This window comes from Cheilinus undulatus, linkage group 17 (genome assembly GCF_018320785.1).
Source record: "Cheilinus undulatus linkage group 17, ASM1832078v1, whole genome shotgun sequence".
NCBI lineage: Eukaryota > Metazoa > Chordata > Actinopteri > Labriformes > Labridae > Cheilinus > Cheilinus undulatus.
In genome coordinates, this window is record NC_054881.1 from 11,545,796 (window position 1) to 11,563,201 (window position 17,406).

Below are 17,406 nucleotides of genomic sequence, written 5' to 3' on the forward strand. Positions count from 1 at the left end.
TAACCCAATTATTTTGGCGCTTTCACAGAAATAAACGAAATTAAAGTCTAGGATTTATTTGAATTTAGTCAGTCCTGGAATATAAAAGAGAAACGTCTGTAATGCCAGTCTTATTATTCTGCAATGAAAAGGGTTACTCACCACCTCTTACATCCATAAAACTCAGCTGCTCAGCTTTAGCCTGCACACATGTGGAGCATGCTAATTACAGCTGATTCATAGAGCGACTGTGGTGGTGATTAGCGAATCACATCACCATTGTGTTAGCCTCAGCTTGAAATACGGTTAATGAGGTATTACATTATGTGTTAAATTATGCTAATGAGGTTTCATATACAGTACACTACCGGGATCAGCCACGCTATGAAGACAAAAAGCATAAATTAGAAAATGCAGCTTCCTTGCAAGTGAGGTAAAGCTATATTTTGACTTTTTTGTCCTCTTGTTTGGATGTAAAAATAGAGGCAAGCTGCATTACCTCATTAACGTCTGAGTCAATATGACGGCAGACAGTAAACACGCAGGATACAGTCTGTCTATGAGCCTGCCTCAGATGTCTGCCGCTGCTTTTCCTGGCATGCATTCGCCTCGTTTAAAGAAGGATAGTTGTCTTTACCATGGGATTCCTGCAAAAGGGTGGAAATGGACTCAACCTTATGTAGGATTATGCTGCAGCTGGAACTATTTTTAAGCTGGGGGCTGCAAGCAGAATATTTTAAGATGCGTTCATTTAATGGCACGGAGGTATGAAGTTATCAAAATGGTGTAAATATAGAAAAAAAAGCCTATAAATCTTGTTTCATTTGTATGAAATGGAATCGTTTAGCATTGTCTCATAAGATAGAGGCAGTAGTCTAAAGGTTAAAGAAAAGTCTAAGCTTTAATCCTCACCTTTTTTAACATGCACTGTCTGCTTTGTGTGAAATATTAAAGCTTATTTTGTTTAAGGGATGTAACCTTGCAAAGAAAATGAATTGGCGAGACACCATGCCATCATCAGGCAATAAAAAGCTCAAATCCACATTGTATGCGCCAAACAAAAAACAGTTCTGACCAATCAGTGTTGTTTGAGTAGAACGTGACAGTAGGTACAGAGAGGTTTCATTGTACTGTGAGCTGACAGCAGTGGCTGCCACCAGTGTTGCCGTTAGCTTGGATGTAGCTATAGTATAGCAGCAGCTTTATCAGAACAGAACTGAAAGCTTTTCATGACAGAAAAGATGTTTTCACCCTGCTGATCTGCTTCGGCATGAGTTTGCAATCGTTAGGGGGGTTGAGTTTTACTGTAAGCCTGTAGCCATTTTGGATGTACTTTGGACCTGAACCACATTTATAAAAGAACACAGGAGCAAAGAGCCAGACAAAATTCCCTCTTAGCAGTCTTAGACACTCACTAGTGCTGCTGTGTTGATTCTCCAAGCATTTTCACAATAACAATTTGTTGATTAGTATTTTTCATGGCTAGATTGAGACAACAACATAAAATGGTAAACATGTCTTGATTTTAATACCTGGGTGAATAAAGACAGAAGGATTACACCATCCCATGAAGTTTAACAGCCTCACAAAGTTTACTCTTGTTTTGTACAGTTTACTCTTGTGTGATCATGTGGACTGTCAGTGTTTCCCCTTCCTGCTGCACAGAGCATTTTTCTCATCCTCAGGTAAAAAACAAGTCAAAAATCAACATTGGCTTGAATGCACAACACAGGAAAAATGTAATAGTTTAATTTTTCCTTCAGAAAACTCTTTTTGGCATTCTATGTTTTCTTCCACCTCATCAAATTATCCCTGATCAGCTGTTGGAGCCAAAGCAGGGTCAAGAACTGGCTTCTAGAGTTTGGATTGAGGGTTTGTTTTTTGTTTTTTTTTTGCTTCTTAAATTAATATTGTTCTTAGATATAAGAAATGTCATTTGCAGATGGTTTAAAGACTTTCAATATGAATAAAGGGCTCTCTCCTAAAAGAACACAAACTGAAATTTCCTGTGGCTAATTGAATTACTCTTTCTAAGAACCCTTTACAACACTTTTAAAATTACTGAAATATCCCTTTAAGATGCTTGTTACTTACTCCAATAAAATTTGATTTGGATCAATGACGTGGCATGTAATGATTAATATTAGAAGATATTAAAGGCCAATATAAATCAGTTTGAATCCACTAAAACAATGAGAGTATTATGATTTGTTATTGAGCTTTTGCAGCTTTTTCAGCAAAAAAAACAAACTACTCTTGCTGTCTAACAAGACAGCAAACCTTAGATTTTGTTAAACACCATTAGAGTGTACTGTCAACTTAATTTTGTTTGTTTTGAGCCCTCTTGTGTGTTTTAAGTGTGCAATACCGCAGACTAGTTGCTCTTGACAGCATGCTGTATAACACTATTATGCAACAGGAGCATTGATGCCTTTTTTGATGTACTCGAAACATGTCATAAAAGTGTTCTGTCTTTTGATTTCAGTGCTTTGTTTGTGTAGCACAGCACATACTCAGCATGATGTTCTTACCAAAAAACTCGTTACTGGCAGCACAGTCAATCCCATATAGATGAATTCACAGTGTGAGTGAATATTTATGCCTCTTGATTTCCTCCTAATCAGTCCCAGTGTTCCTGTTGGAGTTTTTACAGCACTGCCAAACTTCTTCTGCCTGCAACATGACTAAAAACTTCAAACTCCTTATCTTTCTGACAGATAGGGAGGATGTTAATCCATTAGCATGGTTAAGAAGTCTAGATTAAACAAATGATTAACACTTAACATTTTACAGAACCATATGCAAAATTTTCACAAAGGAAAAATAAATAGATTGAATAATAAAGAGTAATTCTCTGTTACATATATATTTTTTATTGAATACTCACAAGGGGTCAGCATTGGGCAGTGTGTTAGTATTGATTTTTCTGGGCTGAGATCAATAACAATTATTAATAGGTAGTAAGATTGATGGCTGAGCCACAATGCATTGAAAACTAGCCATTAGGCACTTGGGCAGAGTGTTTGCACGTGTGTAGATGTTGCCTGTTGTACAGTGATCACAGCTCAGATTCCTTTGTCCATGTTTCCAGCGGATCATTGTTGTTTTTGATGTTAAACACTTCTGCACCATGAGTAAAGTTATCCACTGAGTAAGTCACATACTGATTTTCAACAAATGGCATTTCCAACCTCTGTATTTGTCTCTCTGCTCCATACTTACCGTAAAACACCTCACTTAGCTGTAGGAGTTTATTAGGAGGTGGCAGTCTTTAGCAAGCATGAAAAGTGCATTGCACTATGTCAACAACAAAATTGAAAATACTGCGGATTTACACCAGAGGGGAAAGGAAATAAAACAATATCATGTTAAACGGAAATTTTGGTGTGGAAAAATACAAGGTTGTGAGTGTTTTTACTATAACTACACAAGAGAGCTAAAATATTAAAATTTCTAACGTATCAATTTAACTCTGAAACTATGAGGATTACAAAGCTCAGAAGTGTTCTGAAAGTGATCTGTGATGACTAAAACTGACCAAAACTAGGTTTAGTTTTCGTCAAGATGACTAAAATTAGACTAAAATGTATTGTTGTTTTCGTCGGACATTGAAAATCTGTGATATTTCTCCACGATGGGTAAATCTGTCGAAAAACAATGCAGCTGTAGCTATTCTGCTTCTCAGCTGCAGAAAGAAGGGACCCCAGGTTTGGCAGGGTGTATAGAACACACTAACATGACTTGGTACCAGATTTAGGCAAGAAAATAAAGTCTTGGACTAAAAGTAAAGACTAAAATGTGAGGACTTTTTATGGACTAAAACTAGACTAAAATGTTTTGAGTTTTCGTCAACTAAAACAAGACTAAAACTGAAAAGGGTAGAAATGACTAAAATGTGACTACAACTAAAATGCATTTCATTTAAAGACTGAAACTAAGACTAAAATCAAAAATAGCTGCCAAAATTTACACTGGTTAGATTTAATACTGTGGGAGCTGAGTTGATGCTGATGATTTTGCTGTGTAGTACATCTCCTGCCTGCTTGGTATTTTGATTTAAGGAGCCTTTAAAGCAAAAACCTATCTATATAAGGGGAATTTACCCTAAAACTACCATGTTCTTTTAATGGATGAATTTTACATCATGAGGGAGAAAAGCTGTTAAAGTTTCCCTCTTTTTGTGCTACAAGTGATCTCAGAACCATTGGTGGGTGGTTTGCCGTAATCAGGAAGGCCTCTTTCAACAGCTTTCTACCCTTTTATGTGAAATTCAACCATGGAATGAAAAAAATTGCCTTACTGTTCTTCAAGTACACCTGATGGAGTCAATTTTCTGCAAAACAGTCCTTAATTAAAAGTATCAATTTGCAGTGGAGGTGGACAAATCTGAGCTGCATCTCACTGCTTGTCATCTTTTGTTGTTGTTTTGATTGTGAATCTCCTGGCAGCAGGATTTGCATACAGTGTATTTAAAGGTATTGAAATGAATTACTGTCAATGTAACATGCAATATAAAAGCATTTCCCTTCCCCCCATGATTTTGACATCAGGTTTGATGTTTTCTTCTTCTTCCCAGGATAGCAGTATGTTCCAGTTGGAGATGGCCAACGCCAAACCAATGAACCTCATCCTCACATCCCTAGACACAGCCTACTGTCTCTACAACATCAATGCAGATGTTAACATTTATGTAAGTAGAGCCTTTTTTCTGACTTTTTCTGCTGGGTTTGTGGAAAATGTGTGCAGCACACCACTGACTTATTTCATTTGCTATTCCATTGTGTGTTAATTCCAGCTAATCATGATGAATTAAAACCAGTGTAAGTGCTTATTTTTTCTGTACTGTATAATTTTCAAATTTCTCCACATGTACTTAACTCCTGTCTCGTGCCAGCTGTTTTCACATCCAGTCTGACTGCCCCAGCTGTGCAGCTCTCTGCGCCTGTTCAAAGAGACACTAAACAATGTTGGTTTTTCCATAGATATTCCCCGGTGGCCGATCCCAACGAGGCAGTTTGGGTTGTTGTGTTTTTATTATCCGCACCATAAAACCTGTAAAAGAAATTTTAAAGCAGCTGACAACGAGAGAGGCTGATGGCATCTGCAACAGAATTAATGTTCCAATGAAAGTGGAGAATCGGACTTTTATACACTGTCCTCAAATTATACCTTTGAGTTAAACCTAGAGAGGCCACTAAACAGCTTTTATTAAGCTGCTTGAGTGTTCAATTAAATAAAGGAATAAGGCTCTTATGAGGACAGAGTGTTACAGTTTCCACATTTGGTCACCGTAGTGTGTCAGACTATTGTTGCATTGAAATTGCAATTGGCAATGAACCTAACAAGATGAATACAACAAATATATTTTTATTGGGAAACACCACTGAGTCATTAAAATTGGTCTAATATAAGATTATGTTTATGCCCAGTGTAAACCAACTTACAGCTAGTCCTAAAAGAAGGGTTTTATATGACAGGAAAGACTTGTCTACAGGAGTAAGTGCCTCAAACTTGAATATTAATGGAAATGTTTCACAAATTACCTTAAAGGTAAGCTCCTATGCTTACTGTGGCCTCTTGCACCAGCTCCAGGTCAGTTCTGCCTTAATTTGAATGGGAGGTCAACACTAAACTTCTACGCTGAAACTACTTTAATTGTTACTTCATCACAGTCAGACAACTCACATTCAAAAATGCTTTGAAAAGTGTATTAAAGCAGCAGTTTTTGTGCAGTGTTTAGGCCTCATCAATTCACGCAGATTCAAGTTACATGAAGAAATTTAAGGAGTGATGACATGGTGTCTTAAACACCTAATCGGTAAATGCTGGAGGGGTGGGGTTGAAATCAGGAGTGCAGTTAGAGCTGCAAAGTTAATTAAATTTTAATTGCAGTCAAGATTTATTCCCCCAGCAACACTTTAACACTTTCTATAAGAGGATGAATACTTGATATTCATGTCTTACATGTTTTTTGCCTGAGTATGGATACTGTGGATCATTGCTGGATCATATTTTGCAAAATTGTTGGGGGTTGATGTCGGCCAAAAATGCCTGATCAGATTTTTTTTTCTCCCAGTCTGGCCCTGGTAACAGATATGTAACAGGATGTACATTACTGTGCAGAACTTTTAGGCGTGTTTGGGTTAAAAATTGAGGCTGAAGTAAGCCATAGATTTGGCCATTAAGCTGCCTAAGAGCCCACATCGTGGCGGGAAGGAGGGTTGACACAGCCTTGGTCATGTTCTGGATGTCTTTGTATATAATGAGGGGAATGGGAAAAAAGTCAGTTGCCATGAGCCCCTGGTAGTGCTGTGGAATGCATGTCTCAACACCAGCTGGGTGTATTACCAGGGGTATAAAAGGCCCAAACAAAAGAAATGCTGTCGAGCTTGACTTTGGCTGCCGAGCAAGACACATGTAAGGCTTGACTCTAGCCACCCCCATCTCCAGCCAAGGTTGTAGAACTTCTGGCCCCGTGATGAATCCCTAGCACCCTACATACCTAAAACATATGCATATGACTGTATATGTTTTAAATTAAGCCTAAACTGTACAAAAAAGTTAGTAAATAATTTATTACATAATGATCTCAGCCAACATGTATATCATGTTGCTAGAATCATGCAGCTCTTAGTGTAATACAGTTGAAGGGCAGAAGTGGCAATGGCAAAGCATTGGAAGGGTCCAGAAATCATGCTGTTTAAATAGACTGCCATTTAGGAGGTTCATAACAATAATATCTTTATGTATATAACACTGTTAAAAACAGATGTTTACATAAAGCTTTAACAGACAAATTTAATGGCTGGCATTCAGGGAGTAATGAAATGAACATCAACACTTAGACCAAACAGAGAAGGTCTTAAAAGGCAAACAAGAAGGCAGTTGGTGATTGGATAAGGATGCATTTCAAGTGTGAAATCAGTGCAGCTTAAGTCTGAAATAGCTTGCAAGCATAGCCCTATTTTTTGTCATTTTTCAGTCGCACCGCAAGGATGCAAGGATATTCTGAAACGGTAGTGCATAATGTCAAAAATAAAAATATCTTTTTAGAAATGATGTTCGAATTTCATGTGACCTGTTGGATAAAGCCATTCAAATCCACTCATCTAATCATATTCTTTTACAGAAGACTTCCCCCAAATAACTGCATATTGTATATTATACAATTATAATGTATATATAATTGTTGAAACAAACCAAATTTGAGCACTGTTTATTGAAGACGGGATCACAGCAGCAGGTAAACAACACAAAGTCAGTTCAGAATTAGGCTAGTATTAGCAGCAGTGCTAGAGCTATGACCCTCTTCAAGGCTAACATTGGCATTTCTGTGCTGAATTGTGTACTTGTTGTTACACTCTGTGTACAACTTAATCCCCATTTTCTAGATCAAAATAGTGCTAGAGTGCACTGATCCTAAGAGATGCTACTCTTGCTATTAGTTCAACATTGTTTACACTGAGTTAAAGAGCATTATGGCAGCAGCTACTCGCTGCAGGCAGTTACTTTACAGTTTGAACAAAGCATTTTACTGGGATTTGTGTGCCAGAGCTGATAAAAATATTAAGAATTACTAGTAATTCTGCTGCCAGCTACCCAGTAGCTTAGCATTTACTGGAATTACCTCAGTTGTTCAACATTTTTGTACATAGTGTGAAAACTTAGTTAGAATGAGGTTGAAGCTAGGCTTTATTTGAACCAGCACATAGCTGGTGCATCCTGGTACTGGTCTGTGAAGTAGCAGTGTTGGCCTTCTTCTCCTTAGGTAAACTATTCAACTATGTTTCAACATTCTGTGTCCATTTCTTTTATCCAGTTTGAACCTTTGGTACTCTGATTATAGTGTTGTTTTTAATTCCACCCTTCCAGCATTCACCAGAGTCACATTAGTTTTTCTGACAGTTGATTTTAGTTTTCAAACATACCCAAGAGGAAGAATCACAATGATTATATTTATCTGCTGTATTTCTCTCCACAAACTTCTGTTATCAGTCCTGGATTCTTGAGTTCTTGGGAACGCTTGAAACTGACTGTCAGATGTTAAAGTAAAACATTTCAAACATAACATCCATCACTAAGTTTTACTGAAAATTGTTTGTTTTCCACTTGTCTGACAAGTAGCTCCAAAGTGCAAAGCTGTTGTGTATCGAAAATGTCAGTGCTTTCATTTTGCACTTAAATGCTTCACTAAGGAGTCACATAACGATTCGTCAAGATAATAACTGACATGAAATTATACAGGAAGAAAGTTTTTGAAAAGCGATGTTATTCTAAATGTATCATCAAATATAAGAAGGAAAAACACATGAATTAAAAGCTGACCAATCAGGGTGTTGGGATATTAACAGGAATGTCGCCAGTTAGTGGTACGCTGACAGCAGCGTGATACCACATCCTGTATCATGTCCTGTCAAGAGCCTGGACAACATCGTCTGTGACTACAGGATGTTTTCGTGGGATGAGCAGCACCGCTGGGGGATAATTGTGTTTTACTGCAGATTGCAGCGTAAGAGAAACAGCATCTGTTCTGTGTTGGAGAAAATACGTCACTAGCTTGACAGCTTGGCTCAGAGTCACAATCACTGCCTGTTTTGTCCTCTCAAAGCTGACAGAAGTACAGAGTGGTTAAAAACAAACATTACGAATCACAAGGACAGCAAGATATTTGTTAAACAAGCTTTTAAGTCACAGAAGCTTTTCTTCACAGGATTTTTAACATCATGCAGTAAGATTAAAAGTAAAAAAAAAAAAAACTACCTAAATCTATTGGAGAGGAATTGCAGTATTTTTAACCTAGGTCCCACACCAAATGTTTTCTGTGATGGGCTAATTACCTCCAAAGGTCATTGCCTGCAACAACTGGAGTTAATTTACTTAATTTGCAAATTTTGGCTTTTTTCATTGTCTCAAACGGTCTATCAGGATGTCTTAAAATGGTAGGAAAGTGCTCCTGCAGGAATTAGCCTTTATTGTTTGAGGGGCTTTGATAGGACATGATCTCATTGACATCTCCAGTGGTTTCTTTAGTGATGTTATGAGATCAAACAATGGAAGACGGTATATTGGAAATGCCTTTCCACCTAACTTTTGAACAGTCCAGAAACATGTAGAAAAGAAGAATTGAGTGGGCCTTTAGCCTCCAAGCAACAGCTACAACACACCTAGCTTTGCATCTAACTCGCTGTGCTCCTTATTGCCCAACAACAGCTATAAACATATATATTTTTGGCAGAAATTAGCATTTTAATGTGGTGCCTAATGGGGATTCCTCAACTTTTGGAGCTAGCCTCAAGTGGAAACATTTTTATTTTTAAATTTTGCACCTCCATATTGGCTTAATTTTTAACAAAGGAGGTTACTGCTTGTTTCAGGCACTTTATATGAAAACAGAAGCTTAAGTGCATGCCTACCCTTGCTAAGTTTGCTTGTGTCATTTATTACTTGACTTTCTAAAAAGGTTAACCGCTGAATTTTTTAAAACTGAAGCAGATTTGGCAATTCCAGTTAGAGTGTTTGCTTGAGTCTAGCTGCACGAACCAATACGTCTCCAATGTTAAAATGACCATTTTTCACAGGAGATATAAACATGTTTACACAGCCTTGTAAAAAAATGGCATTTATGCCTTTATTTGGCAGATAGGACCATTGAAAGTGTTGGTAATGGGGTGAAAGAGAACAGGCAATGACACACGATTCAAACCAATCATGGAGACCGCTAGCTTACTGCTAGGTCACTGGTGCTCCATAACTTATCTGTGTATATTAATGAGGCTCAGTGTTAGTTCATGCAGGACACGGTAGTCATATGCCCAGCCATTATGAGCTGAGGGCCAGCTGATCCCAGTTATGGCCTCCTAGCTTTCACAGCCAATCACAGTCTATTTAAATATCATGTACTTCTCAGTCATCCCTGCTTGCAGTAATGCTGATGCACCATACCGCCGCTGCTACTGGCAAAGTTTAACCTCCTCCTTTATAGCTTAAAACTTGTTGTTTTCTTCATATTGGCATTCATATTACCATGTATTAATTGCTTTTGTACTAATTTTATTGTATTTAGTACGCATTGTCATTAATATAGAGAAAGTAAAGAAAATAAATTTTACAAAGTGCAATGAAGTTCTGATGACAATTTACATTTCTTAACGTTACAAGAAAAGGAAGTTAAATAATGACATTAGATTATGCCATGTTCAGGATTTTAGAGATCCTTCACCAGGAATTGTTTGAACACTTTATTTCTTCTACTGTAGTTTATTTCTATCCTCCAATTTGTCATTAAATTAAAGGGACACTTAATTATTTTGAAATCCTCTATTTTATGCATGAATGTAATATTTCACATTATAGCAAGAATAGAGTTCCATCATTCCCACAGGGGTCTGATGATGGCTGAAAGGTGAACCTTTAGATTACAGGAATCAAGACTGCAATCAAGACTTCAGTGCGCTGAATTTTAGATCATGTATAATTCAATGTATAACGCGTGCATGCGGAAAAGCGAGAGAGAGAGAGCGAGGAAGAGAAAGAGGGGAGCACCAAAACAGGACTTGAATCGTGAAGCCTGACGGTGTTCTGTAAAACTGTCAGGTCAATCAGAGAAGTTTATGAAATTCCCTGAATTCTGCAGACACAAAATGAGTGCTGCGAGTCGTGCAGTATGCTTACAGGTGCAGGCTTAGTGCCGTGTCTGCCATGAAGCCGCGGCCAGTGGATGCGTAAAAACGCAGGACGAGTGCATGTAAACATCACTGCATCTCTTTCTCCTCCATCGTAATTTTCACGCCTCGTATCATGCATGTTACGCTGTAGTAACAGTGAAAACAAGGGCATTGTGCCACACAAATAGCCTTCCGTGCGAAACACAGCACGCCGCGCAACACACGGCGCGATGTCCAAGCTACAGTGTGGCCGTATATGGATACAGGACTGATTGAAGCGAAGCCTCGAGGAAGATAATTTGCCTCCAGGAATTTTTTGAATCGAATTACCCGGATAACTCGAGGAATCGTTTCAGCCCTACTGGAAAGTCAAAGCATGCTGCTCTACTAACTCAGGGAGAATCTTTTGAGTGGCATCTTCTCCGCCAAGTAAAATTGTAAATCTATTTTGCAATAAAATGGTAAAATTTATGGTAAGAGTGCTGAAAGATTATTTTAAGGCTAAGAATTTTGTATGTTTAGCGGTACTGCCCTTGTAGCTGTTCTGCAAACATGTCCCACAAAGAATTCTTAAAATGTAGAGTCCTATAAAAATTATAATCTCACTAGAAGACAAAGATCATTATGAGTACAGTTACACTCAGGAACTATACCTTTATCCATAGAGACCAGCAGGTTTAATGCCACTCCAGAGGAGGAAAGATTTTGGTGTGTGTCTTTGGAGAAATTGAGAACAAGATTCATTTTTTGTTTTACCGTCCAATTTAAAATGATTGTACTGTTTAGGAAAATGTCTGATTTGTTCTGACTTTTTTGGTTGGATGAAACTTCTAAAAGTCATGTATCCATCCCAGAACAAACTCATGGGAAAGAAGTATCATCAGAGCTCCCTCAAATCTCCTGCAGATGGTGAAACTTCTTTCTCAAAGCATTGCTGGATGTCTTGAACTTTCCTGTAAGCCTGCAGAATATCAAACTGATTCCCCAGAGCCTAATCTCAGTTAAATTCCACTGTAATCATTAAAATGATTGCCATTGTTGTTTCCCCTTTTTTCTTTCCGTCTTTCCAGGCCTTCCCCTCCCTCGCTGTCTGCCTGGTTTTGTCCTGACTGGTTTCCCCTCTTTTCATTTATGTCGTTTCCCTTCACTCTATTTTTTGATCTTACGTCAATCAAATATTCATGCTGAAAGACCTGTGGCTCCCTGGGGCTTACTTGGCTTCCACCCTTTTTATTTTTATTTTTTTGCTCGTGCCGCTTTGTGACGCAAGGACACACTCACAAGTAGTCACACGTACTCGACAGGTCTAGAGAGGGATTTTTATTATTTAAACAAGCAAGCTCGCATACTTAAGAGATCCATCTGTATTCTGGTTTCAGCTGTGTGGTGAAAAAATGATTAAAGCTTTTAAGCTGGTTATAAATCAGACTAAATTTATTATTAATAGTTCTTTATGAACTGAAAAAGTAAACAAGACCCTGATTATAGAGATTAGTTATTTCAGTAGTTATTTATTTTAATTCAACATTTATTTTCAGGCTTTTTTTTATGACTAAGGAACAGTTAGGAGAGTGAGGAGGGAATAGCATGCAGGAAAGGAGCCTTGGGACAGACTCAGACTTGCATGGGGTGACTTAATATTGCCAGGGGTGCCCCTCTTTAAAAATGTTTTTTGTACTTGCAGTTAGGTAAAAAAAAAAACAAGACTGATATTCTTTGTTTACTATGATAATAATTGAACTGCTCTTTTTTGGGGGTTCCCAGAGGGAAAAAGGTGTGTGCTTATGTGACAGTGGTTCATAGTTTCTCTGCAGCTGTCTAGCTCTTTGTGATACCATCTGCTGTCACTGTGGGCACTTTACAGTCCTGCTAGCTACCAGTATGGTAGCTGAGTTCTTGGCTTCAGAAGTGAGAAGACAACCGCAGCCCATGAGTCTCACTGCCCACCCACACTGCTCATTTTCAGCCTTTAGCTGAGGAGTCTTTTCAATCAAATCAGCACCCCTTAAGGTTTTTTTTTTTTTTTTTTAACTTAAATGGTAAGTGGACTTGAGCTTGTAAAGCCCTTTCCTAGTTGTCTCACTACAAGTGTCTTCACACCACAGGTCAGACTTTCCTATCCATACCTATTCACTCACTTCAAGTCTATCACTGCTCCGTAGTGTCTCATTTCAGTTTAAAAACATCGCTCCAAGGCCAAGGGAAGAAGTAAAAAGTCATCCTTGTTTTATCAAACATTTAGCTTTTTACTGCTGCCTTATTAGAAAAATAGCAGGTCTGTATTCAGACAGAAAGTCAGTTACATTAAGTGAAAGCTATTAATGCTGGAATTTTAAAAAGCAACAAAAAGGGAGAACAATTGTGATTAACCATAGAAATTCTGAGATTATTCATGACTAGAAATTTTTTTCACACCCCTTGTCACTATTCATCTAAACAGCGTGTTGTTTGCAGTCATGATCTTGGTGACACATGAATGCCAGATGGGGGGCAGGAAGGGATGAACAGCAATTAGGAATTGAAGTTATTGGGGGGGGGCATGACTGCTTTTGCCATCTTTGCCATCTAGTATCTAATAGAGCTTTGTTTTGTTCTTTATTAGGGTGGAGAGCATGAGTGTTAAAGGATGAGGCTCCCCGATGTGGCCATGATGTGTAGTGTAGACATAAATGTCCCATTAAACACTGTAGGAAAGAAATTCTGATAACTTGGTGACCTAATCCAGTAATTGACCCACCTGTGGGTCCTGACCCAGACTTTGGGAATGAGTGTGCTAAACCATGGAAGTCTGTACTGAGCCAAACCAGACTGCTTTGTGCAAACAGACCATAAACAAGTGGTTCAGGCTTTAGATGGAGGCTTTTCTTTACCTGTGCATGCTGTGGTTTCTTTTTGATTTTCAAACTTTTTTTCTTGCCTGAATGTGCCACTACTTTTAGGACACAAAAGTATCCTAAGAATGTTTTTATTACCTTTATTCAAATGGTTGGCATAATGCTAAACAGCACATAACATGGCATTTTGGTAGTGTTTTTCCATGCAGAATCACTTCTTTCTCCCCATCTGGAGTTCTCTGCTTTGGTGTGGCATCATCTGCAAAGAAGCAATAGGTACAACACTGATGTCAGCTCTGATAAGTGGCTTTGATTTAGAAACAGCAGCCCATGCCTTAAAAGAAACCAGGATACCAAAAACAAAACCAATTGAAGCTGGGATACGCTAATCCATGCAAACATGGTCACAGATGGGTGAAGGCTGCTATGCAGAGTTACCATCAGTATTAAATGTAAGACGACCGACTCCACCTGTTGATCCACAGTTGCACTGTTTTCTTTAAATGCAGGATTATGAGGGTGAAAAGGGTGAAATGTGGCGCTGCTAGCCTGGTTTGTGTTGCCATCAGTGAGCAGTGATGCTGCGGCTTGTACTATACAGTGAATTTAGGCAAATGAAAATACTTCTGGAAATTCAATAGGATGCAGCAAAAATGTCTTTTTGATAATGTCACTGTGCTGTCCTAAAAGACTTGAGTTTTATTCAGCAAAATAAGCTGTTCCTGTGTGTCATTGGGCCTAAGTGTTTACACAATGGAAAGTAGCACTACTTATGAAGCACTTTATTTTCCACTTCAGCCTTTGGATCGCTGAAGAAGAGGAAGATAAATCAGAGTAGATTAAAATGTATTGAAAATGGAGTAAAACAAAAGTAGAGCTTTGTCTTGCCTTGTTATTTGTTAAGAGCACTTTTTAACAACATGCTAGAAGCCCCTGTTCCCCCTCTTTTTTCTTGGTGCATTTTTCAGCCCTCTTTATCATGCTAAGCTTAATGTAAACTCCATTATTTCCCATCGGCCCAGACGAGGAAACAGCAGTGTCTAGTCGATGGGGATGGATGTATATATTTATACCTTGTATGGAGCCAGATTCCAGCCGACTGCGGTGACGCACAAAGCTAAAAAAGTCCCATTTCCTGGCCCCACTCAGGAAGCAAAGGAAAGACCATGGCTCCAACAGGGTTGTGCAACTGTGCTCGTGGATACTTAACCATAATAAACATTTCTTTTTAACAGGAGCCTGCTCAGAGAATGGAGGGAGAGTTGGGTGGAGGGTAAAGAAAGAGTAATAGTGGAGAATGAGAGGGGTGGGCTGAAATGTTTGATATGACAAAAAGTGAGCCGACTGGAGGTAAATAAAATAAATATAAAGCTGAGTCATTGGATTCTGTGTTATTGTAGCAGTGTGTAACAGACCGACTCACGCCTTTCAGGACATGGAGGTGGGAGTAGAGGGCTCTGACTGTGTTTTCTTTCTGGAAATAATGTGTCATGAAATTAATTGGCATGACTCTGCCTCTCCTTTTGCAGGTAAACATAAACTCCACACTGGCCCTTTACAGTAATCAGAATCACAACGAATTCCACAGGGAAGACTTCCCCACACAAAACGAGGAAGCGCTGGTCGCGTGGGCAAAGAAGAGGTTTGGAGGCGTGACATCATTCACCACGATCCAAAATCTGAAAAACCTCACAGCAACAGCAACAAAAGGTGAGGATAATTGGTGCTGGATTTTTATTCACCGAAGTTTTTTCTTGTTAAAAATGTAGGCTGTATTTATCAGTGTGAAGAGATGCAATCACACATCTGGCAAGATGTGAAAACTTTAAATAAGGACGAATATGAAATGGCATCATAAGAATTAATCACCACAATATTGTGAGGATTTTTCTTTGTGCAATGAAGGGATTTATTACATCTGACATTTTTTTTATCTGGAAAGTTTTATCTGCATCTTTGCTTCTTCAGAAAACAACATTTTCCATGCTGAACAAAAACAAAAGAACAACAGTCAGCACAACATACAGCTCCAGCTTATATAACCCAGCAGTCATTGTGCAGTATTGTAATCAGGGAATGATGCAGTGTTGTTTCCAGAGATATCTTCGCCTTCTAACCTTATCTTATCATACATTTCTTAAGATGAAATCATTGAGAAAACACTGCTCTGCAGAGAAAAACAAGCTTTTTTACAAAAGCTGTGCTTGAATAGTCCAACAAACTTTTTCATTTGAATTTTGTAAGAGAGGATTTTAAGCCTGTGCTTGAGCAAGTTATTTCAGAAACACTCAGGTCAGTAATCATAAATGGAGCTTTACATTTATTGTGCAGTGATTTTCCATGATAAAATTCCCACACTTTTAGCCACAAATACGCAAATATAGATGAATGAATACAAAATTTAAAAAAAAAAGACCTCCATACATCCTAATGTGTAGTGTTAAATAAGGAGTGTAAGGAGCATAGTTGACTCACAGACTATCTCTTACAGCCACATGTACTATTACACAATACAACAGTTAAAACTTTGACTTTTTTTTCTTACTGCAGTATTTATTTGGTATAAAGATGATTTCCAAAGTAATATGAAACCAAAACAAAAAGTACTCCAGCTTCAAGGACAATACTTTAAAAAGTAAAGATCTACAATGAGATAAAAAGCCAAAGAACATAATTATTTAAGAGAAAAGAAGAAATAAAAGATATTGAAGGCATGGGCAGGGAAGGAAACACTTTGTCCACATGCACAGTGTAATGAGACGCTCATTGATCACTTTATTAGGTACACGTGCTCAACTGTTTGATAATGCAAATATCCAAGCAGGCTATTACATGGCAGAAACCAGTATATTTTGGCATGCAGCAGGGTGTTTGCAAGGTCTTAAAAACATTACGTATTTAGGAAAAATTAAGACTTTTAAAAAATATTTGAAAATCTGAAAAGCCAGACTGTAAGGTCTTAAATTTTGTTGCTGTTTTCAATTATTTGTCAAAGTGGTTTTAGGCTAGTTTTCCTTTTTTATTAACATTTAGCTTTAAGCACAAGTAAGATTTTGATGGTACACCAAGAGATCTGATTTCGGTCTGCTCGCTTGTTTATATTCTGGCCTATTGAGCTATCTGTGCATCCTAGATATTAAGTTTACTATGTGATCGAGTGATATGTGCATGTAAATAGGCAAGTGCAATTTTTCTGAGGAGTGTTTTGAGGAGGTGTTGTAGCTGAGGCTTGTTCATGTTTTACAGGATTTAAAATAAAAAGCAGCTTTGCAGTGAAGCTTTTACCAAGTGTAAAACTAACACAGGGTCTGTTGATGTTAGTGCTGCTAGCATCTCAAAGAAAGCCTAATTTGCATACTACAGTAACAGACAATCTGCATTTTCTTGGCAATGATGTCACAAAACCTGCACTTGTCACCAGTTTAGCTAGTTAGAAACTGAAAATGCAATGAGGTCTTGAAATATATTGAGAGGGTCTTGAAAAAGGTTTCAAGAAGTATTCATTTAATGACCTGTGTGGGATGGTTAAGAAAAATTCCTAACATTTGAGGTAAGCCTAAAAGAAAAAAAAAGTGTGTCAGGGCAAGAAGCCAGACAAAAAACAACAACAATTGATTGTAACTTAATATTAGGGTAGCCTTACCCATGTTGTTATCATTTACCTTAATTTACCACCACAATAAAAATGAAGTAAAACAATCAGTTTGTGACTGAAGTGTAGACTTACAGCTTTAATTTTAAAGGATTTCACAGAAATATTGTGTTTACCATTTAGAAATTACAGCCTTTGACTAATAAGGGAGTATTATGGCAAAGGGACTTGAGCTTGTATAGTATTGTTCTAGTCGTCTGACTACTCAAAGTGCTTTTACACCACAGGTCACACCCACCCATTCACACCCATTCATTCCACATTCATACACTGATAG

General features: G+C 38.0%; 1 protein-coding gene across 3 annotated transcripts in view; it reads left to right on the plus strand.

Annotated features, from left to right (window-relative positions):
- Positions 1-17,406, plus strand: part of eng (endoglin) — a 93,734-nt gene that overhangs the window by 44,543 nt on the left and 31,785 nt on the right. For all 3 annotated transcript variants that reach the window (XM_041810725.1, XM_041810727.1, XM_041810726.1), the window contains exons 4-5: positions 4,556-4,669; positions 15,007-15,187. In XM_041810725.1, the coding sequence (XP_041666659.1) occupies positions 4,556-4,669; positions 15,007-15,187 (295 nt within the window). The remainder of the gene's footprint in view (positions 1-4,555; positions 4,670-15,006; positions 15,188-17,406) is intronic.